Below are 24,607 nucleotides of genomic sequence, written 5' to 3' on the forward strand. Positions count from 1 at the left end.
TCCATTAAGATCTAGACCAGTGAAGGATGTCTACTTTCAAGACTGTGATTCAATAAAGCTCTGAAAGCTTTAGTGAAAGCCATTAGGCAAGATCTATATTCTTACTGAATAAAGATACAAAGATTTTCGAAAAAGAAAAAAAAAACTACGAACTAAACCCAAAAACACATCAGAAAGATCACACATCATGACCAACTGGGGTTTATCCAGCAGATAAGTGTCACAGTAGATACCCAGTAGATACACAGAAAACATTCCATAAGGTTTAACATCTTGTTGATGAAAAATCTCCATGAATTTGGTATAGAAGAAATAGGACTCAGAAATATGAATATTATAGATGTCAAATATTCAATATCATATCGAGTAGATAAAAGTTGAAAGCATTTCCCCTCAGATATGGAACGAGAATGCACACTATCATCATTCTTACTCAATATGATACTAAATATTTTAAAAGAAGAATTAGGAGCAGACAGAATAAAAGGTCATCAAAATAAGGAAAGAAGAGACAAAAATATCCATGAGCATAGATGACATGAAGTTGTTCATAGAATAACCTAAAACACTCCACCAAAAGGATGCCAGAATCAGTATACCAGTTAAGTAATGTTACAGATTTCAAGATGAACATTTGAAAGCAGTAGCATGGGTCCGGCATGATCTCATATGGGCACCTGGATCCCATCTGGGTGCTGGTTATAATCCCAGTGGCCTCATTTCCCACCTAGTTCTCTCCTTGTGGCCTGGGAAGACAGTAGAGGATGGTCCAAAGCCTTGGGACCCTGCACTCACGTAGGAGACCTGGAGGAGGTTCCAGGCTCCTGTCTTCAGATTGTCTCAGCTCTGGCCATTGTGGCCACTTGGGGAGTGAATCAACGGATGAAAGATCCTTTTCTCTATCTCTACTCCCCTCTGTATATCTAACTTTCCAATAAAAGTAAAATAAATCTTTTTTTTTAAAAAGCAGGAGCTTTTAAAAATATATATATACCAGTGATGAATTTCATTGAAAGAGAAGCCAGGAAAAAAATCTGTTCATAATAATCACTAAAACAACTATTTAGGAATAAGTTGAACAAAATAAAAATTGCAAACTACCAATAAAAGAAATCAGCAAGGCGCGTGCTCATGCACACACCCCTCCCCGCCACACACACACACTGAAGATATTCCTTGGTGTTAGAGGAAGAATCAATGCCATAAAATATATATATATCATAAGTTGGCCTTTCTAATTCTTTACAGAATTAGAAAAATAAGTCCTAACTTTCATATAGAACCACATAAGTCCCAAAATAACCAAAGGAATCAAAGGAGGTTTAAAAGATGGAGGCACAATAATGTAAGGTTACTATACCTGACTTCAAAACATACTTTAATGCAATAGTAATTGAAGTTATATAATACTGGCATAAAACATTCACATGGATCAATGGGAGACAATAAGGTGTCCAGAAATTAATCCATCATATATAGCAACTGGTTTTTGACAGAAGGGCTCAGATTATACACTACAATAAGGTAATTTCTTCGGCAAATAGTCCTGGAAAAATCAGATGCAACTTTGGAAGAATGATATTAGATCCATTCTTCTATCATATCCACAAATTATTCATGGATGGATCAAAGACCTGAATTTAGTTCTGAGACTACAAAGCTGTTGGAGGCCAATGTAAGGAAAACACTTTAAGACATTGTTTTAAAAAATGAGTCCTTGGACAAGACACCCAAACACTGGCAACAAAAGCAATGTCAGACACCTGTGCACAGTGAAGAAATAATAGAGTCAAAGAGATACCCCCAATGAACAAAATAGGAAAAAGAAATGTAACACGTCTGCCAATAATATCCAGCAAACATAGCAACAGCAACAACAAAAAGCAACCATCAAGTGAGAAATGGGAAAAGGACCTCAGTAGATATTTCTCAGAAGACTCAGGGAAGGAAAGGTAGAAGGTAGGAAGAAAATATCTTTGTATTCTTGGACATGTATCCACAAGCTGTGTTCAATCTCTTAAAGCTAAAACATATAAATAAAAACAAATCATAAACTAAAATGAAAACAAAGTAGTTGGCAAGCAGTTCAAATCCTCACAAAGTCATCATTAAACAGTTGCTTGCAATGTGTAGATAACACAAAGATGAATGTCCCTGTATAAGTAATTTTTTTACATATACCAAATATATCTACCAATACCTTTTATTAATCTTTTCACATGTTTGTACATTTCTATACTCTAAAATTTCATTTCTGAATGATTCTCAGGGGAGTAGCTCCAAGAGAATTTTGTAAAGCATGATTACCCTGGCATGGATTCCTGAAATTTTTTGTAGCATCCTTGTGCATCAATTGTTTCCTTGTGAGACTTAACCCTGGTTCTATACTAAATGGAAGTTTAAATCATAATATAGTTGATTTCATCACAGCTGCAAATTTTTCATAGGGACAGAAAATTAAGCAGTAAAAATTATTTCTTTATTATACAGAAAATATGAAATCTTAAATAACATTAATATTTAATTGTAGTGAACTGTATATTGATAAATCATTCTAAGAAAATTTATCAGGTACACATCACATATAACTGTATGTGTTACATGTTTTAATTTTTTTATTTTTCATAATGTTAAAACTTGGTTACCGTACAATATATCTCAATCAATGCAAAACCCTATTGGCATATATCATAAATTGCAATCAATACTTAACAATGGATTTAAGCAACTCAACATTCTAAGGTTCAGATTCTTTAGCTAAAAAAAATGAGAGGGTAAAGTCTAACGGGGGCTGTTATTTTCCAATTAAAGTTTCACATGCAATATATCACTTTGAATGATTGCTCATTTGTGGATTCTTTTATAGACTTGATTCCAGATTTTGAGTCCCAGACAAATTTTCCCCAAAGTGTCCCTTAAACATAGCAAAACACAATTGTTTTAGATGAATGTGAAATTGCTAGAAAGAAACTGTCCCTAATTTCTAGGTTCCAAAATTCCTTTTTCTCCTTATACTTAGACCTGAAGGAGTTCAACTCACTCAATGTGGTTTGGCAATTAAGTTTAGATGAAGGCAACAGAGAAACTAGAACAAGGAACTCCCAACCTAAAACTATTGCTCATGGTAGGAACGAGACCTTTGAGGAACACTTTATCTGTAGCTGTGTTCTTTGTTTAGCTGATACAAGGATTTCTGGGATGAGCAGAAGCTAGAAAGAACTCCACAGGCGTGGAAGTTCTGAACTCTTGTACTCACATGTGGACAACACAGATTCTTGTTCAGCAGGACAGAGGAAGAGAAATCACTTTTAGCACTGCACAGCTTGTAGTAGCTAAAGCTGGAAGCTACTAGAATGTGCTGGTAAACAATGCTTACATATTAGCACTGTAGGAAGCATAAGATAAATAAAGGGTCCAATTGCCTTTTTACCCAAGAAGAGGTCAGAGTAGAGTATCAGGGCCTCAAATGTACTTGCTCACTAGCCTAAGTACAGTCTGGCTTTCACACTGCAATAAAATTTTACTCATCACAGAGGTCTATTTGGTTATAAGTTTTCTGTGCCAGAGTTTTATGAAATAGATTTTTCTCTAAAGTCACTTATTAAAAAAATGTTTATTTATTTGAATAGCAGGGTGTAAGGGAGAGATCTTCCATCCACTGGTTCATTCCCCAAAGGGCTGCAATGGGGGTGAGGAGGGAAGTGGTAGGGAAGAATGCTGGGTCAGACCAAAGCCAGCAGCTTGGAACTCCACTAGAGTCTCCCATCTGAGTGGCAGAGCCCCAAACACTTGGATCACCTTCTGTTATTTCCTTCAGTTCATCAGCAGGGAGCCAGACTGAAAGCAGAGCAGTTGTGGGTGCCAGCATTGCAGGCAGCTGCTTAACTGGCTACACCAACACAATCTTACCTATGCCATATACAACCAACTTGTCAAACCTAATCTGCACATGACTGTTACTGAATGTATATTCCATTATTAAGGGCCAGGCTTTGTTCCATATTATTTTTTTTCTCAAGGACATCTATAAGAAACTTGTTTGTTTTGATACTATGGGTAAGGAAATCAGGTACCACCAGCCTAAAAGTGCTCAAAATTCACAAAGCTAAAACTGACTTGCTTGAATCTGAGATAATTTAGTTTCGTGTGCCCCTGTGTATTTACCATTCCTGTCAAATCTGGTATGTACTTAATAAAAATCTATGTTTCAATAATTAGGTGTCTGATTATCAGGCCATAATCAACAGTAATTTAAAGTATAATTTGTAAGAAGATTATAAGCCATTTTTGATGACATAGAACATTTTGAATACATTAAGACTTTTACCATATGTCATTTTTGCATTAAGAAAAAAATATTTTGCAAAAACAACAATACCTAACAGGGAGTAGCCATCTCACATTTGTCACTACATGTTGACTCCTCATTAATACACAGTCAGAAATAGCTTTCGGTGTAACTAGGGGGGGGGGTCAACACAAGATGGACATTAATTTCTCTCTTGCAAACTTTTTTTAGCATATGTAAACAGCTACTGTTTTTTTTTTTCCCCCTAAGTTATTTTGAGTAGGGAAATGGACATTTAGTATGAAGTCAGATAAGTGTAGGGTTTTCCCTGCTACAGAAAGAGGCATACAAATCAACATTTTGGAGTAAACAATGAATACCAAATTATAATGCAAGGAATTTGTTTTCCCATTCTATTAATATTATGTCCATTTTTCTATATTACGTATTCCAAACACCTCCAGATAAATACACATTGAATCAAATTAAGTGATTTGTCTGGGCCCCTATCTTGCAGAGGCTCTTGTGTCTTTTGTTTTATCATCTTCCACACAGAGGTATTAGCATTTCAATTTGCCTTTGCTATTTAAAGCTCCCTTGAATTTCAGCTGTGCCCAAGTCTTAGAACAGCCCAAAGTTCTATTAACAGCATCTTTTTGTGTTAGAGGACCACACCCCATATAAAAATATTTACGCATTTCAAATCTTGGTTAATCTACACCTTGATTGTGATACTACACATTAGTGAGATACTTCAACTTGGTATAATTTTATATTTCTGTAACTAAGAAAAAAACTGTGGAAAAACTTCAAACATATTAATTCTTCTGCCAGATTAAAAATATACACTATATTTAACTCAAAGCAAAATAATTTTTCTATTGTATATTCTATCATTTCACATTTAACAGAAAAAAATTATGCCATTATCAAAATTTTCAAAAGACACTATGAAATGACAAGTAGGCCATATTATATGTTTCTCATCTCTCAAAAAAGAGAAAATAGGTTCAAACATTTTAATTTATAGATATCTATGGAAATATGCAACATTATCTTCTTGAATAATTTTTTTGATTTTCCACTACTGTTATAGGCAGGCTGTCTCTTAGCACCATGATGTAATTTTAATTACTAGTAACAATACGACAGTAATGATGAGAAAAAAGCATCAGCCCATTACATTCACAGTGTAATTGTATCTCAGAGATTGACTTGTGAAAATAAGACATTAACTACATAAATTTTTTTAGCTACTCAAGTGCTTAACAATTTATAAAATTTATAAAAAAATATACTGAAAGGACTTGTCTCCCTATGATGACAAAAATACTCCTTCCCATGAGACACATGGTTTCAGTGAAATTGATCAGTAAAGATTAATTTTATATTAATTATATATACATTTTCCTCCATATTCCATATCAAAAGTAAATTGTAAAATTATAAATTGTCACAAGTAAAAACTGCAATGAGTATTTATTATAAAAAATACTTACCAACTGGCTCCTTCTGATTTTGAAAGAGAATCTTGCTATTACTTCCATCCATATTTGCCATGTTAATGGTGTTTCCATCTGTCCAGTACAGTTTCCTTAATTGAACAGAGAGATTTCAAAATATCAGTTATATGCCTACTTACTGTGAAGAAATATATACCCCAAGCTGACGCGATATTTGCTCACAATAGCCTGTGTATTTGCCTGGAGGAAAGCAACACCGTTGAATTTGTCATTAAAAAAACGATCTCATTCTATTTTTTGCTATGTTCAAAATGGAATATTTCACTATAGTCATTGGAAATTATTTTCATTTTCAGTAACTTATTAAGTTTGAATCTTCATTGTTATGAAGAACTTGGCATTTTCAAATGATCAAATTCATTTTTCTCTAACATGGAGAAACATTTTACTAGCCCTGTACAGGTTTCCCAAGGGTATATAAAGACTAAAAGGGACATTGGATGATTTGATCTACTAAGCGATAACCTCTCCATATATCAACATGCAGAAAATACACGATTAACAATTGCAATCCAAACTGAAATCAACCACTTTACACTAGATACCATTTTATTGTGCAGTATGAGAGCTGAGAAATGTAAATCAATCATGTTACCATTGTGTTTTGTGTGCGTGTATACATACGTGTGTGTGCAACTTACTTTATGCACCTAATAGAGTCTCTACTTAGTTAATCTCTTGTAATTTTTATATTGAAATTTCCTTTTTTTGACTTTATGGTTGACTAGAAAATTTAAAAATTGTCTAATTCACTGTTAAAGAAAAGTTTAGTGCCAATGTGTGTGAAATTTTGAAAAACTTAAAAAAATATAATCATACTTTACCCCCTGACTGGGTGAGTGGCAAGACACTGAGGCTTGTCGATTCCATGGATAATCGAGGTTTTCAAAGAACCATCTAGCCGTGCCACATTAATTTGAGTTTCATCAAATTCTGAGCTAATCCAGTATAAATTACGCGAGACCCAATCCACTGCCAGCCCTCTGATACTCTGGATATCTGTAAAACAGGAAATAGAAAACTCAAAGTGAATGAAGTTTCTCATTCTATTGGCTTTACAAGAAAGTTATTTTCTAAGGCAAAATTTAATGTACACTTGAATTTGTTGACTAAAATTGTACGAGACTGTGATTTCATTCCCTTATCAGCCCTTCTTGTGGCATAAATAATCATTAATGTCTTGTGGCTAATCCATCTGAAAACCTGAAGGAACAATTAGTGCTGAAATTACACAACAGTCAATGATTGACCAGGAAACTCTCAGACACAGGCCGCACTCTAAGCAGCCAAGGTGACCACAATTCAGATTAGAGTGAGAGCTTCTCCAGTGGCCACCCAGCTTTTCCATTTAGAACAAAGTACTCATGAACCATCTACAAATGAGCTGTTTTATGTTTTAAGTACCAATTTGTTGCTGAAATGAAAGAAAAATTATTCAGGTTTCCTCAAAAGCGCCACAGATGAATATTTTTTTTCAAAGCAGATAATTAACTAGAATTGATTGATACGAGAAAAGAAAGTAAAATCCTTTTAACATTCATCCAACATGGAGTTTACAGAAATGACTGCAATCTAATTAAGCTTAAGACACACTGCTGCCAACATGTTTGGGTTGCCATTCTCTGATTATTCAATCTGGCTTCTTCAAAAACCTTGACAGTATTGAGACTTAATTAGAGTTGCATATTTTAACTAAGAAAACATTAAACTGTAACAAGGATGGACAATAGAAAAATTTTTCAAGATATTAATATATTAAGTAGATTTCAGTCTTGAATCCCCAGCTTCACTAATCTACTTTCCTTGATTTCTGCTTTATTTTACATTTATGATTTTCTCTGTCATATGTATACAGAAGTTCTAGAAGTGTCTAGAACACTGTTTATCAGACTTGCAAGTCCCCTGATAAGGGTTACAATGAAAATTCTGACTGAGTGTTCTGGCAGAGGCCTAGGGTCTGTGGTGCTTGCCAGCTGTCAGATATTAAGTGACTTCAATAGCAGCAGCAGAGTAGGCACTACAGGGTTCCAGTTGTAGTACTATGTCTATTCTTAAAAGAAAAAAGCTACAGGCTGGCCTTTTTCACATGAAGTAAAATCTCCACATTTGTAAAAGTTGCCTAAGGCAACAAAGCAAAGAAAGACAGGAGGAGCCAGCAATTCTGGGGTAGCTGTGAAATTCGGTGTTGGAACGGCAGGTTCCACTGTTTGGTCATCTTGCATTTTCTGCTCAGTCACCCTCTAGTATTTCTGAGAGTGCACTTACAAAGTATTCCAGACATTTCCGAGTCTCATCTAATCATGTTTAAATATCTTTTTATTTTTAGTTATCCTCTCCCAGTTCCCTCTTTTTTTGTTTGACTTGGTTTTTTTTTTTTTTTTGAGATTTATTTTCACAGATCTTGAAAGTCAGATTTGCAGAGATAAAGAGAGACAAAGATCTTTTACCAGCTGGTTCACTCTTCAAATGGTCACAATTGCTGGAGCTGAGCTAATTTGAAGCCAGGAGCCAGGAGGCTCGTCCTAGTTCCCTCTTTGTTTTTAACACTTTTTAGGGGTTAAGCCTGCTATGTTTCATGCTTATTTGCCTGACTCATGGTCTCATATCTTCCTGTGTCAATCGGCCTCTGGAGCTTTTTGGTTGCTGAGAGACAGTGTAACCAGGGTTTAGTTTCTCTATCGGGTACCTGTTTTATACTAATCAAGATACTTGAGTGCCTTTCAGCATATTATCTTCACCTATAACATGGAAATAATAGGGCCTGGCATCAAGGCCTAGTGGCTAAAGTCCTTATCTTGCACTTGCTGGGATCCCATATAGGGGCTGGTTCTAATCCTAGCAGCCCTGCTTTCCATCCAGCTCCATACTAGTGGCCTGGGAAAGCAGTCGAGGATGGCTCAAAGCTTTGGGACCCTGCACCCGCATGGGTGATCTGGACGAAGTTCCTAGCTCCTGGTTTCAGATCAGTGCAGCAACGGCCATTGTGGTCACTTGGGGAGTGAATCATCGGACAGAAGATATTTCTGTCTCTCCTCCTCTCAGTGTATCTGACTTTGCAACAAAAATAAATAAAATGGAACTAATACAGCGCATTGTCTATTACATTGTATAATACATATTTATCAAGTTCAATGTAGCTTCTATAGATATTCTAATGATCGAAGAATTCTACATTTTACCCTGGATTGCTTGGTACTGGAAAAAAAAAAAAACAGTAGCATAAAATTTTCTTTACACTAAAATAAATACATTTTATTTAAAGTTTTCTGAATGGATTTGCTACTGAAAATCCTTTTACTCATTTTTATTGACTCTTAATTACATGGATTTAAGAATAATCATTTCTAAAGGGCAAATCACTGTCAAAAATAAATTATTAATATCTAGTTAGTCCTTGCCAATGTAATGTCCATGCTCTGTCTTCAATAATGCAAAGCAGCCAGTCTGTTCTTTCAAGCAATTCACTGACTTATTGTTAGGTTATTTTTCTCACCAGAAGCCTTGAGATCATGACCTTCACTTGCCCCCAAAGTACTCAATAACCTTCAGTTTACCCAGCAATTTCTAATTTCCTTAGCCTCGCTTTCTGCCTGAATAGGACTATAGTTTTAACTATTTCTTTATCAACAAGCACTTTGCACTTCACTCATAAGGATATGTTTCCAGTATCCAGGCTCTTGATCTTGTCAAAACAAAGGGTGGGGAGTGTATTTGTATTTCATACCCTTACTCATCTCTGCGTGCCTAAAACTTATGCAACACAGGCCAGGGGACCATGTCACCTTTTTGTTGGTTATACCTTATCCTTTCTCTTGAAAACCCACTGTATATCTAAACAATTTTCTCTCCTTAATTAAAAAAATATATAAAGATTCTTATTCTCACTTTCAAGTACATTAAGAACTGTAAGCAGTTTCCCTAGAAACATCTATTTTTTTTTACTTCTGAGATCGCTCTCTCTCTTGTAATATGTAATTATATTTTGAGAAGCCTCCATTCCTACAGAATACACTGATGCATATTAAATGCATAATTTGTTAATGCTTTGTTGAAATTACAAGACAGACAAGAAATTCTTTAAGTGAAAACAAACATTCACAGGTGAACACAATTTTTGAGGCAGACAAGCAGCAATACCAAAGCTGCTGTAATCAATGGAGAAGAAACTTTCACTCACAGTCTACAGATTAATGGATTACTGGTTGCACAACCAAAAAGGATTCAATCCTTAACCTCGTAGAATGAGAGAGCAAATTCAGAAGGCAATGAGGGGCTTCGGAAGCATGTAGACATGCTTACTAATAGGTGAGTTGTGGGGGTTGGGTGCTGTGCATTTAAAAACAAAGTAATAAAAAATGACAAGATCGATTAAATGAGACCCCCCCCCAAAAAAAGGTAATATTTGAGAATTTTTTCCACCTTGGATTAACCAAATAATTGACTTAATTGGAAGCCCAATAGACTAACAAGCAAATAATGATATTGTGTACAGTGAAGGCAAAAGAAAGATCTCACAGGCAGCTAAAGAGAAAAACACATCACCAAAAGAAGCTGACAACTAGACAAGCATTGATTCCCTGTAGCAATTAAGGAAAGCTGTAATGCTGTGGGATAATACTTGCCAATAGTTAACAGAAATATCCTTAAACTGGAACGTTTACTCTGAGCACAATTTACTTTCAAACACAAGGACCACTAGGCATAAGACAGAACACTTTTTTTTTTTCAGAACAGACTTATAGAAATGGCCAAAAGGCACATAAACCGAAAATCATTAGCATTTTAACATTATAGCATTTTTAAAATATAGGAATAGAAGAATACTGGTGAACCTTTGGAGAAGCTGGAACCTTTCAGGACTGTGGAAATAGCATGGATGGCCAGTCTTCAAAAACCTCAAAGCGTTTTTACACAGTGTTACATGTGTGGTATATATTTTAAAAGGCTTAAAAGTCTGCTGTTAATACGATGGCTGTATGGATATGTTTATAGGAGCAGTATTTATAATAACCAAATGTTGGGAGAAACCAAGTGTTGAACCTTTGACAGATGAAAGAGTAATCACTGCACACACAAATGATATCATTTAGCTGCAAGAAGGAAAAAGATTCTGATACAGGTTACAACATGGATGAACATTCAGAATATAGTGTATGAATAGGGAAATAAGCCAGGTACAAAATAAAAGAAACCAGAATGGAAATTGCTAAGGAAAAAGGGAAATGAAGAGGTTTTTTGATGTTGTCATATTTTTGCTTTTGCAGATAACAGAAGTTCTAAACACTGGTTGTACTTTTGAACTACATACATAGTGTAGTCAAGATGACAAAATTTTTTATTATATATATTTTCTCAGGATTTTTAAAATCCTTCCATATTTCCCTGTCTCCACCCTTCCCTATCCTCTCCTTATATATTCTTTCTACATCCTTTTCTAGCTTTTTGTAAACATTATTGTAATTTTAACTCTCATGAGTTCTACTTAGTTTAGACTTAGTTTAGAATAAGATCATATGCTATATCTACTCACAGAATTGATTAATGCATTTATTTTAAAGTCAAAGAAAAATAAACAGATTCAGGCACTTGAGCTATCATTTGCTGCCTTACTGAGCATTGATTTAACAGGGAGCTAGAATCAGAAGCAGTCAGAATTAGAAGCAAAATACTCCAATACCTCAAGTCATATATTAACAACAGTATCAAATACCTGTTCTTTTAAAATTTTATATTCATTTTTATTTATTTGAAAGGCACAGAGTACGACAAAAACAGAGGTTTTCCTCATGGTTGATCAATGCCCAAATGGCCAAATCAGCTAGGACTGGGTCAGCCTGAAGCCACAATATGGTAACTGAGTCCTGGTCTCCCCCACGGATGGCAGCACATGAACAGAATTACAAACTGCATAGACCATCATCTGCTGCCCGGCATGGGCTCTGTTAACACAGAAAGCTGAAATTGGAAGCAGAAGCAGAATTCGAATCCAGTCACTTCAATATGACAAGTGGGCGTTGGCAAATAGCTTCATAAGTGTTGCACCAAATGCTTGCCGTGTTGCTACCCCATTTAAAAAGAACGTCTTCAGTGACTCGCTTCAGTGACATGCTTGATGAGAAAGCATGGTTTAACACAGGCATACTCAGTCCTGTTAGTAACCTTTGGTGTAGCATCTAGTTACCCCTCACTACCTGATTCTCCTTGCATTTATATTCCAGAACTTGATGTCTCATAGTTTCTCAGCCAGGATTAACTGATCTTAACCATGTCACCCCAAGGTTTAATTACTGTTTCTCACTGAGCACTTGGGTAATTTAACAGTCCAGCACAGCAATACTACTTGTTCTACGTTTCTGAAAATGAGCATATACTTTATTAAACAATAATTAAGCTTTATCTTTGAATTAATATAAATCTCACTATTTGACTAGACTTGAAAGCCCCATGAGGTCATGGAATGCCAGTCATTTAACCTTAAACAACTGTCATCTCTCTAATCTACACCCCGACACAGAAATCCAGAATATGATGTGAAGCTCATGAAAAAGCCTATGGGGAAAAATAAGATAGCATGTTTTTCTCACTAAAAAAAAAACCCTGAAAAATAAATATGGACAGCATTACTCATTTGGCTTCATTACCATATGCATAGTTCTCAATGGAATATTCTTTGTAGGTTATTTTTGTCTCTTCTTTTAAGCTACAGATGCTGACATTCTGCCGCCAAAAGACTTCCTGAGAGAAAACGAAACTTAACGATTCTGTTTGGAAGTAGGTAAAACAGAAGCTTCCTGTCTGTACCTTTACATTCATTCTAGGCCCATGCCCAAAATCTAGGTCTTAATGTTGTTACTGACCTATTTTTATTTCTTTTATTCTGCAAACAAAATTTCAGGTTTTTTTTTTTTTAATCTTTTAAGCATTTTTATTCCTGGATAAAATGAACTCAAGTGTCTTGCAAAAGGATAAATTTTCAGTCACTATTGGCAAATGTGGCCTCATGTTTCTAAACTGCAGGGAAATCTATTACGGAATAAATTCAATTAGATTGAAAATATCATTGAGAAATAGTTTTTATATAGCAGAAATGTGAGCAAAAGTTCTGGGATTAAACAACAACAAAACACATCATACCATGGTAATGTATCTTGTAAGAGGGTTCCTTATCCATGGGAATAGTTATTTTCTCTTTTGTTACTTTTTGGTTTATGACTTACAGCTTTTTACCTTATTTCTCCTAAAATTCAGTTCCTTCAGATAAAGGGCCATTCTAATGCAATAGAAACAATTTTCTCAGATGACTCTATTTGCCCAATACTACCATTAATTTTTTGAAGGTAAACACCTTATAGTTTATATATCAGACATATGAGAGACCTTTTTCTTTTAAAACAAATTATATTGTAAATGGCTTGGAATCCTGCAAAGTTATTAATATTTTGAAGAAAGCTTTTTCTTCTATCTCAAAAGAAACTACAAAAATCACAAGAGAATGGAATAACCCCTATACTTGAGCTGTATATGTAAATGAACTTTGTAAAATATGCTGGATGCATTTTAGGTCAACACTGAAAAGACACACAATGCCCTAATCATGACGTTATAGTAAAGTGTTTATTCTTCAACTTGTTGATGCTTATTTGTAATGCAAAGAAATATTATTAAGAAGAAAGAATATGACTTTGGTGTCAAAACATTTGAATCTAGAGTTGGGTGACAGATTCAATATTGGTTTTTGTTTTGTTTCTTATAAGATGGTAACAGCTGTATCTGCTATTAGACTGCCAGGATGAAGTCGAAGTTATATTTCGAATGCCAGGTTGTGCTAATGTGTACTGGGAGGCAGCAAGTAGTAGCTCAATTACTTGGGTCTGCTCCAATCATCAGAGAGACCTGGATTGAGTTGCAGGCTATTGTTTCAGGGCTGGGCCATCTCTGACTCTTTTGAACATTTTGGAAGTGAATCAGTATATAGGAAGCTCTTTTTCTCTCTCTCTCTCTCAGAAACACACACACACTGTTGCTTTCCCTCCCTTCCCTCTCTGCCTTTCAAATAATTAAAACCATTTTTTATTATTTTTTTTTAATTATTAACCCAGATATGAATGGAAACAAAACCCTGGTATTTCACAAAACAGCAGCCATAAACAAAATGCTTCCATCTATAACAACAGAAAGTAATATATGCTTCAAGTAATTGTGCAAGGAATCACCAATAAAATAAAATACGGATACTAGATACAAATGATCAGCATCCTACTATATTATCTTTACCATATATTAGGGATATTAGAGTATATATTATTTATTTTTCCTACTAGATTTATTGCAAGCATTGCTATAAAGCTTTTTTTTTAATCTGTTACTTAACACAGCATAATTCTAATATAACCACTCATTTTGGAATAGCGCACTTGTAGAACCATCCCAGAAGGATAATACCTGCAACTGATGAAAGGAATTGTAGCATCTCAAAGTCCCAGGCTATTTCAGCGATGCGTAACACTGGTAAAAGTGGCTCTAAAGAAGTAACTCTGACCTGATATTTATCTTTTCCATATCTACACTTTGGCTCTGTAGCCTCTGTGAACTTACGGTCTGTCATGTACAACATGAAAATTATTCATCACAATAGACTTGCAAAGATTAATGAGATAATGGCTAGTGGTACAGCACATGAAAAATAACTATTATTATTTATCACATCCAATAAACAAACCTGAGATAATAAACAACTGAAAGTATATTTCAACCAAGTTGTGAATCAATTACAAGAACTAATTGTCAACAGGGAGTAGATATGCAGTCCACTAAATCCAGCAGTAAACACTCCTATCAGAAGCTGATGATTTTTGCTCCATTTAAGAACAAAGCAACTTTTGGTTTTTTATGATGAAAACCTGCTATTGTGGGGATTGTAAGCTGCCACTTACATGACATCACATATTAAAGCACCAGTTCCAATACCGACTAGCATACAATCTGATTCTCTGATACTGTGCGTGAGAAAGCAGCAGAAATGACTTAAGTACTTGATCTGCTCTCACCCACATGGGAGATGCAGATGTAGTCCAAGGATTCAAGATTCCATTCAGTTCATTGCTGGCTATTAGCGCCATTTGGGAAATGAGTCAGTGGATGGAAGATCTTTCACTTTCCCTCACGTTCACTCTTCCAAATAAATAAAAATAAGTGTTTAAATAAAAATATGTATATCTGAATGTGTGCATATCTACTATATTTTTGTTGTTAGTTATATATAGTGAATATGCTTATAGCCATGCATAGCATGCAGGTATGTAATAAATTGTACCTGCTTTAAGCCATTTAGAGCAAATAACTCATGTGAGCAATATATAAATTAAGAACATCTGTTATCGTTTTAGGTTATGGAGAATGGTGAATTTAGCAAGCCATTTGCTTGAGCAAAAGCGCTTCAACATTTTGTTCAGAAAATAGTCTACCTGAATGGAAAGTAATCAGATGGTTTGTGTAATAAATACATTTGAGGCCTCATTTTAGAAGATGGCTTCACACTCTTCTTAGACCATGAAAGATAAAGAAATAAAATGTCTCAAGAGAAAATGCAACAAAGGTAGAGGAATTAAGTGAGACAAAAACAGAGACAAATAGGACTAGAAGATATGGAAATTAATCTACATCATCCATAGGGAATCTAAGATGTAAAGAGAGAAAGTATAACTAATGGAGAAAATTGTCAAAAGTTTCCACCTTAAGATTCATCTATTAACAGAAAAATATATTGATCTTTAAAAATGCTTTGCTTTGGAAGAAAAAGATAACACCATGCAACCTGTGTGGTAAACCAAAGATTGAAGAGTTAACCTTTCTAATGTCTTTTCTGCAAGCTTCATGAGTAATTAATTCTTTATAGTTTGATATTTTCAAATTCTCATCTGAAAGGCAGATGGAGAGAAAGAGAATTACAGTCCCTTTGTTCACACTCCAAATGCTCACTAGATCAGAGTTGGGAATGGAACCTGGATGTGACCACAGGTGTCCCACACAGTGCCTTCACTGCTGGGCCGAATGCGAATGCCCACCCGCCACACGTTGCTTTTTTTTCTTTGATACTTTAACATCACTCCACATTTCTTCATCTGTTTTTTCTACCCTCGTTCCAATGTCTCTCATTTCCTACTAGAGCGATGCTAGCAGCCAACCAACCTCAAGTTCAAGTGTCAACATCTACCTTATATAGAATGCTCTGCAAAATATACGAGCCACAGTGATCTTTTTCAAAGCCAAAGATAATCATGTGACCCCTGTCTTCCACAGAACACTCCTTTGATTCCCAAAATTTTCAGTATTAATGTAAATATAATAACTTGCCCTATTACAGCCAAACACAATTTGGCTTCTGTGGTGGTTGTTTTTTTTTCTTCAATTTATATAGGTATGTCCAGCTAGCCCTCTACTTATAACTATTTGATCCATACAAGAACTCCATCAACTTCCTCCTGTACAAAAAATTTTCTGGTTTTATTAAAGATGACTTAACAAAAAAGAACTGGCCAGGATCTATAGAGTTCCAGAAACTCAACAACAGCAAAACAAACAACCCTATTAAGAAATAGGCAAAGGAGGGAAATAGATATTTTTCAAAAGTAGAACTGAAAGGGCTAATAGACTAATTTTTAAAAAAATATTCAGTTTCTCTAGCTACTAGGGAAATGCATATTAAAAAAAAAACGTGATGAGGTTCTACCTAACTCCAGCAAGAGTAGCATACATGCAGAAATCAAAAAGCAATAATTTATGCTATGGATGTGGTGAGAAAGGTACCCTACTAAACTGCTGATAGATATTTAGACTAGTACAATCACAATGCAGGTCAGTATGGAGAATCCTCAGAAAACTGAGGAGTGATCTTCCATATAACCCAGCCATCCTACTCCTAGGAACATGTTCAAATGAAATGAAATCTGCATTTGAGAGAGTGACTTGCAATCCTATATTTATAGCAGCATAATTCACAATAGAAGTCATGGAAGCAATCCAGATGCCCATCAACAGATGAATGGATAAAAACCATCTATTATGTGGAATACTACTCTGAAATTCTTTCTGGGAAAACTCTTGAATTGCCTGTCCATTATTTACTCTTTCAAGGAATTTTATAACTTTTAGTCAGTAACTGGAAGCATTAACTTGATGTGAAACTCCATCCTGTATTGAAACAGTATGTATTCAAAGAGTCATTTAATTACTGACCCTGAAATGATTCAATACCAAAATTCAGACATTTGGATATTTTGGTACTAAATATTTACAATACAATCACTGAATTACATGTGTGTTTCAGTTGTTTCCATAATCTAGAACAAATCTTAAAAAAACAAAAGGATATAGGTCAACATTTACTGAGAACCTGTGATTCAACTGGGTACATAAGAAGAAAAGATGGAAATAATTCCTCATCTTTGTATAGCCTCGTTCTGTATATATATAAGCAGAGGGAAGTTTATGATGAGCTCAGATCATGTGAGAAAATCAATTCCTTCCCACAGTTTCTGGATCTTGTCTACACATGTACAATCACTCCTTCAAGAGCAAAAGGTGATACTTAAGTCTGGTTTAATCTATAAGATTCAAGATGTGTTTTTAATTTTTTTCTTTCATGAGAACATATTCCTAGTTATTCTGACACGTATAATTTAAACATCTACAATTGTAAGAAATGTTTCCATATCATGACATTCATGCATAATTCATTATAGCTTTTCACTAATAGGTTGAATGAAAGAAAAACAAACATGATTGTTGTGATTATTACAAATGAAAGTCAGTTAACATTTGCAGAGATGTAACATGCACAAATAGTTTACCTCTTGATATAACTGTTTGTAACCCGGTTCCGTTTATAAAAGCCCGTTTAATGGTTTGTGTTTTAACGTCTGTCCAGTACAAGCGTTCCTCATATGCGTCAAAGTCTATCACTGTCACATCATCTATATCAGGGACGGTAAAGGCCGTGATAAAGTTAAAGTAGGGATTATCAATATCCACTCCTCTGATTTCAGAACGTCTTGCATAAAGAAGAAATTTTTTCATTTCTAGAAAAGAAATAGAAATGAAACAATTTGTTGTTATGTAGTTGAACAAGTTTGGAATAGCCTATACACTATAAAATATTATTCTGCTCATTTGATACATTTTTAACTTTAGAAATATAGCTAATATTTAATGAGAACATTAAAACAACAACAAAAAAATAAACTTACCTATTTTGAACTAAGGTACTTAAGAGAAATAAGTTATAATCTCAAAGTTATCATTTTATTTAGTCTGAGATATCGAAAATGTGAAGCAATTAATGTAATCTTTAAATTTTAAACAAACTTGCCAGGTGAAATAAAGAAATGCTACGCAATTATATTGGCTTGGTTTACAAAACTATAAACTACATTAATGTTTCTTGAGGGAAGAATATTTTTCGTATGCTGCAGCTGAAAAAATGAAATTAAATGCTGCCATTGAAAGTCCTGTTCAAGCTTTCCCTATAAAATTAGGGCACAACAATTTAATGTGTGTTTTCATTGTAAACTCTAGTGAATATTTAATAACCAACATTGTGATGAATTGAATCATTTCTACATCCACAGATTTTCCATTTTGAGCTTGTGAAATATCAATTGATCAAATAAAAACAGAAGTCACAAAAATTCTACTCTTCTTGCTGTTCTCCTGGAAGTTCTTACTGGTATTTGAGAAATGTTATTCATGTATAAAAGTAAAACTATCAAGAATTAAAGTCCCTAAGTTTTTGAGTTAAGGTTTGGTGAATACATTCTTTATGTCTCTTTAAAATGTTTGCAAATGAACAAAACATTATAAATGAGACACTGCTTGATTTTCATTCTCAAATTTGCCTGTTTTATGCTAAATGCGCCATTTAACAGTTCTTTTTTTTTTCCATGTAACACTTGCTAAGTTACATATTTTACTTCACTTTTCTACTTGCAAGTTGATAATTCCCACAAAATGATGCTGAAGTGACTTAGAAGAGCAGAAAAAGATTAAAGCTCTTAAGTACCTCTTTGTCATGCAGGTTACCTACATCATCATTTTCTGATAATGCATTTTTGCTTACATCTTTCTGCTTTGCAGAGATAAATTCTGCTAACACACCAAATAAGAGAGTAGCAAGAAAAAATGAATAAGGTAATAAATCCCAAAGTGCAATATATCATATATTTAAAGAATTGCCTCCCCCAAATTCGATGATTCATCAATTGTGGCTAGAAATAGCAACACTTACAATGTTTTTAAAGATGTTTTGAAAAATCCTCCTCTGTTTTGGATAAAATCTGAGTGATAATAATTTGAGAAAATTTGATTCAAGTTTTAAATAAAAATTTTGAGAAATTTACCATAGCAGGTCTTCTTATCTGAGGAAAGCTTCATCAAGTGGGGGCAGGCACAAGCAGCACTCCTATTATAATTGATCAGACACATGTGAGAGCAAGGGCCCTTGCCGTCATTAGCTGCACAAGGATTGGGAGCTGTAATTACACAGTGAAATATTAACAGTGAAGAAGGAAGACATATTAGGAACCTCTGAAGTTCACGGGGGTTATTCACTAAATGATTTGTAGTAAAGTTTCCTACATAGCATCTGCCACTACACTGATTTCATATGACAATAAAAGGCAATTATATGAAGCCATTACATTAATGCAAAACACTTCCCTCCCCCACCCAACCCACCTTGAAAAGTAGCAACTGAGATAACTTCATTTACTCTATGATAAATGGCATACATTCTGGTAAATTAGGACCAAAGGTTATCCTGATGCGGAATTTTCTACCATTGTCTATACCTAAAATGTCATGGCGCACTTAGATATCAGAATGATGGACTTGTGAGGACTGTTGGAGGACTATACTGTTTCAACATAGGGGAAATCAGTGTGGAGGAGGCGAGATAAGGAGACTTGAAGGAGAAATCCCTGTGCCTATCCAACCATATTATGAAAAATAAAATAATAAAATTAAATTAAAAGGATTATTCCGAAAAATAGCTCATCACTGAATTGAGTGTATGATAAATGCAGATAAACTACTGGATTAATACACTCATGATGTACTCCCAGAAACAGCATCCTTAAGATTCACCCCAGCCTCTTTTAAGAGACAGTACTTGTCTCCTTGTCTTAAAACTGCTAGGTATCAATCCTCATTCTGAAATTGCAAGCAACACGTGAGAAATTTTTCCCTCACTTTCTGTTCTGGGACAAGTTAATGCATACATACATTTTGAGTAGAATTGGATAATTTAATAATGCACTTGTTAAATTTTTTAGGCCTTATGCGTTTGTCTCCAAGGAGTAAGTTACTCATGTTCTATGTTGAGTAAGCCTCATATTAAAATTTTTAGAAAGTCTGCTTACTACTGCTGAGAGATTGAGAATTTTGCAGGGGAGGGAAATCCATGCAAGACTTTTCATAGTTCATATATTGTTCGAAAGCTAATACTTTTGAAGTACCCTTACATAAAATAATTATAAAATCTATGAAGAAATAACTGGAATTTGATATTAATTGTGATTGCCAAAATTCAATGCATCCTGCACGATTATTGAAGCAATGCCCTTGAATTTGTTTAAAAAAGAAAAAGTAAATCCAACTCAATTCATTCTTACATAAAAATGGATTAGAAACAAAATGATCAGAAGAGTGAAAGTTGTGATCCCCGAGACTCCGGAGTTCAATTCCTTTAGTCTTGGAAAGCAAATAGTTCACACTCTTCTTTTAATCATGATGACTACATGAGTCTCAAGGCATTTTCAAGTTAGAGAAGGAAGAGAGGAGGTATGTAAATTACTGAGTCTGAAAGGTGTTGCCAGATAACACAGAAATCAGGAAGAACCAGAACAAGAACTAACAGACACCTAAAGTCATCTCGCAATAACTGTCCTGATACTAGATCAATGTGTGTGACACTTATCAGGCTGGGCAGGGTAGAATGCTAGCCGGAGGTGGAGTGGGAATGAGCTCACGATGGCTCACTTCTACCTCACCTGGATGAAAATGTTTACAGTAACCTGCAGGTACCAACTGGACGTGGCCTCACCTGATACAAGGAGTACCTGACTTTATAGGCCCAAGCACACTCAGAACACCAACACACTCGCTCAGCATGTGCAGATTAAGAAGTCTTCCTTCTGTCTCATTTCTCTGTCCCTGGTGTAGCCTATTAATTCCCTATGCTGTATACAATGGGCAGCCATTTCCCGCACGCAGTCACTGCACCAGGTTTAAGTCTTCTGTCAGACTTCCCTGACTATGAACCTTTGCTTGGACTAAGAATCTCTCTGTGTGTATTTTGTGTCTAAGCACCCCTGAACCTAATCACACTTAATAAACTTTTTGGAAAATATCTTAAGCAACATGTTCACTTTGCTGTAAAAAAATTATATATATTTTTCATTATATGCATTTTCATCAACTGTTGGAAGAACTACCCCTATAAGGAGTCAGGTGATCTAAGAAGTAGTTAGGGTCCCTCATCCCTGGTGAAATACTTTGAAATAAAATCTTGCATCTCCTGCATTTTAACCTCTTTGCAAGGGCACATTCTCTTAGCTGCTTGTTTTAGCATAAAAATAACAACTGTAAAGGAAGAGGTACCCCTATGTGAATTTCAGCTCCCTGACATCTAGTTAAATCACAAAATCTCTTCCAGGTAACGCAAAGGGCATTCTTACTTTACATTTTATTTCCTTTAATTTAAAAATAAGCCATAAATATATTTTTATGTGTTTTATTTTCTTCCTAATCATGTATATGAACACAGCCGTCTATGCCAATAACAAACGAGGGACTTTGGTCTAGGGACAGCCTTTGTATGACAGTGGGCAGAGTTGCTGCCCGAGATGCTGGCATCCCATATGGGCTGTGTCCCATCTGCTGCACTAGGCATCCAGGTCATAACTCATTGGAAAAGCACTAGAAAATGGCCTGTGAAAGCTCAGAGGCTAAATCCTTGCCTCTTAAGTCCCAGGATCCCATATGGATGCCAGTTCATGCCCTGGCTACTCCACATCCATCCAGGACCCTGCTGTGGCTTGGGAAAACTGTAGAGGACGGCCCAAAGCCTTAGGACCATGAAAATGCATGGGAGACCCAGAAGAAACTCCTAGATCCTGGCTTCAGAACAGCTCAACTCCAGCAATTATGGCTACTTGGGTCTTTCCTTATCTCTTTAAAATATGACTTTCCAATAAAAACACATTTTTTAAAGTAAAAGATAAGCCCAATTGTTTGCACACATGCATGTACACATACACACCCACACATCTCACTATCATTTTTGGAAATCCAGATGAAGCTGCTGGCTGCTGGCCCAGCCCTGGCAGTTGTGGATATCTGATGAGTGAACCAGTAGGTACAAGATTTGCTCTGTCTTTTCCTCTCTAATTCTGACTTTCAGATAAACAATTCTTTTTAAAATTTTATCTGTAATATATTTTAATATACAAGCTAGCAGATTACAAGATTCCTGAGCCAAATCACATCCAACAATTTTATTTTGTAGCTAAATAAAGGTTTCTTGGATTAGAAACAAGTGCATTAATTTACATATTATCTGTGAATGCTGTTACACCAGTGTAATTGAGCAGTTTTGAAGGAAAACATGCAAATCTCATTGTCATAAGCTATTTATTATCTGTCCCATTACAGAAAATGTTTGCTAATCCTTGATATAAAACAATCAACTGTATTTGGAGAATTACTGCTGTTGCTGCAAAAAAAAAAAAAAAAAAAAGAAAAATCGAGTATCAGTGCAGAAATTGTAAGCTCCTACCAAGGTCACTCCATTATTTGGATCCAGGAGATGGAAACGCTGATGTAATGCTATGAGCAATCTTCATAGATGAAATGCAAATAAAGTTGTACAGGCTGAGTTCTTGGATGGTTCATGCTATCTGTACTCAGCATGACACAACAAAGAACTTTAAATATCCCTGTAACATTCTTGTATGTTATGTATGCATTGTGTTAATATTTATGAACCACCTACTCATGGCAAACACTCTGGAAAAAAAGTGGGGGCAGGGACAGTAAATGTAATATCAAGCCATAGTTCTTGCATTAAAGTAATAAGGCTCTGTATTCTAACACTATACACTCTAACTGGGTACTCAATCACTTCCAATTTTGTGGTCACTTACTAGGCTTAGTTCTGTCTCCTCTAGGGATTCCTTCAACATTTTAATTAATGATCTGATTTCTAGTATTTTTTCATTACATACTGATATCCTTCTAAAACACTGAAATGATATACCTACTTTGATTAAAAATTTGATATGATTTTCCAATGTCCACACTCACACAGACCTACATTTATTTGATATCCATTCTCCTAAGTTTCTAGCACTGGTCCTACAGGTCTGCCTGCTACAGCTATTCATCTAAGAGGTCTTTACCCTGATTCACTTTTTTTTATGGCAGGTTAATCAATCTTCCAAATGTGCAAATTGTTAACTGCAAACCATGTTTTTTCACTTCTTTTACTACCCAATTCCATCATTTGTCAAGCATCGCAAGACTTGCCCTAAGATGTGCTTCCTTTCCACCTTCATTTCTCTTCTTTTAACAATGCTTTCATTTCCTCACTTTTGTGTGTATACTGTGGTTGTGTAACTGGTACTCTGTCATATTGCTCCAATACCCCTGCTTATAACATTAAAGCAAATAACCTGTACTTCAGCTACATTAATCGTATATTCTACAAACAAATGGACCTGCTCTGACACCTTATCACTTCAATACATACTTCTTGACCATCTTTCCCCACCTCCTGATGTGCTTTTCTTTCTTTGGAATTCCATCACTATGATCCTTACATCAACCTTTTTCTGTGACATAGGTCAAATAAACCTTCTGCTTTGGAATATTTTTATTGAAGCCAACTAATACAGATTCTTGCCACTGCTAAACATTAGACCTAATAATCAACAAAGAACTAGACAATTTATTCTTTGTAGTCCCATTTTTCTAATCTGGGACACATATTCATCTATTTTGTGTCCAGTGTACTCCAGCTTCTTTAATGCATTTATGCATACACTGTTTCTGTAGCAGACAAAGTGAAAATATTTTCACTTTTACAGACCACTACTCCCCATACTAACTACTCAACTTTGTCACGCAGAGGGGGAAAAAAAGGCAACTATAAAATCCTATGAGAAAGGATGTGGGCTTTAAATTCTTTTCTATTTTATTTGAAGAGAGAAAAGGAGAGAGAGAGTTGATCCACTCCCTAAATGTCCTAAACAGCAAAACAGCCAGTTAGGCCGGGTCAAAGACATCAGCCAGAAATTCCTTATAGTCTACTGCACTGGTAGACGGGAATCCAAGTTCTTATGTCATCATAAACTAACTCCCAGGATGCATATTAACTGTAAATTGGATGAGAAAAACAGTCAGTGCTTGGTTCCAGGAACTGTGTGGGTAGTGCAAGTGACAACATAAGTCATCATTTTCATATATCTACCTCTACATAAAGCTTTAATTGCAAACAGGCAGAGGACTCGATTTATGTTAAGGGCCCTATAGGCAAGATAAATGTTATGCTATAACAAGCTATGCCTTAGATACATACACATTTTTCTCTAAAATTCCTATGACATCTATTATTGCACAGAATAAGGACATTCAGATGCATGTATACATTTATAGATGTGCATGGTTGTAGGCTATTTTGGTTTTAAAGTCGTAACAGTCTTAAAAATTTTGACAGTGAATCAATCATCCTGTAAAACACATC

General features: G+C 35.2%; 1 protein-coding gene across 1 annotated transcript in view; it reads right to left on the bottom strand.

The window, feature by feature from the left end:
- The window catches only part of LRP1B (LDL receptor related protein 1B), a 1,301,643-nt gene that overhangs the window by 517,761 nt on the left and 759,275 nt on the right, over positions 1 to 24,607 (bottom strand). The window contains exons 27-30 of the mRNA XM_040971988.1: positions 19,206 to 19,337; positions 17,661 to 17,888; positions 6,636 to 6,810; positions 5,788 to 5,882 (exon numbers count right to left, since the gene is read on the bottom strand). Of these exons, the coding sequence (XP_040827922.1) occupies positions 5,788 to 5,882; positions 6,636 to 6,810; positions 17,661 to 17,888; positions 19,206 to 19,337 (630 nt within the window). The remainder of the gene's footprint in view (positions 1 to 5,787; positions 5,883 to 6,635; positions 6,811 to 17,660; positions 17,889 to 19,205; positions 19,338 to 24,607) is intronic.

This window comes from Ochotona curzoniae, unplaced genomic scaffold, assembly GCF_017591425.1.
Source record: "Ochotona curzoniae isolate NIBS_2020 unplaced genomic scaffold, NIBS_Ocur_1.0 contig_2210, whole genome shotgun sequence".
In the NCBI taxonomy this organism is placed as follows: Eukaryota; Metazoa; Chordata; class Mammalia; order Lagomorpha; family Ochotonidae; genus Ochotona; species Ochotona curzoniae.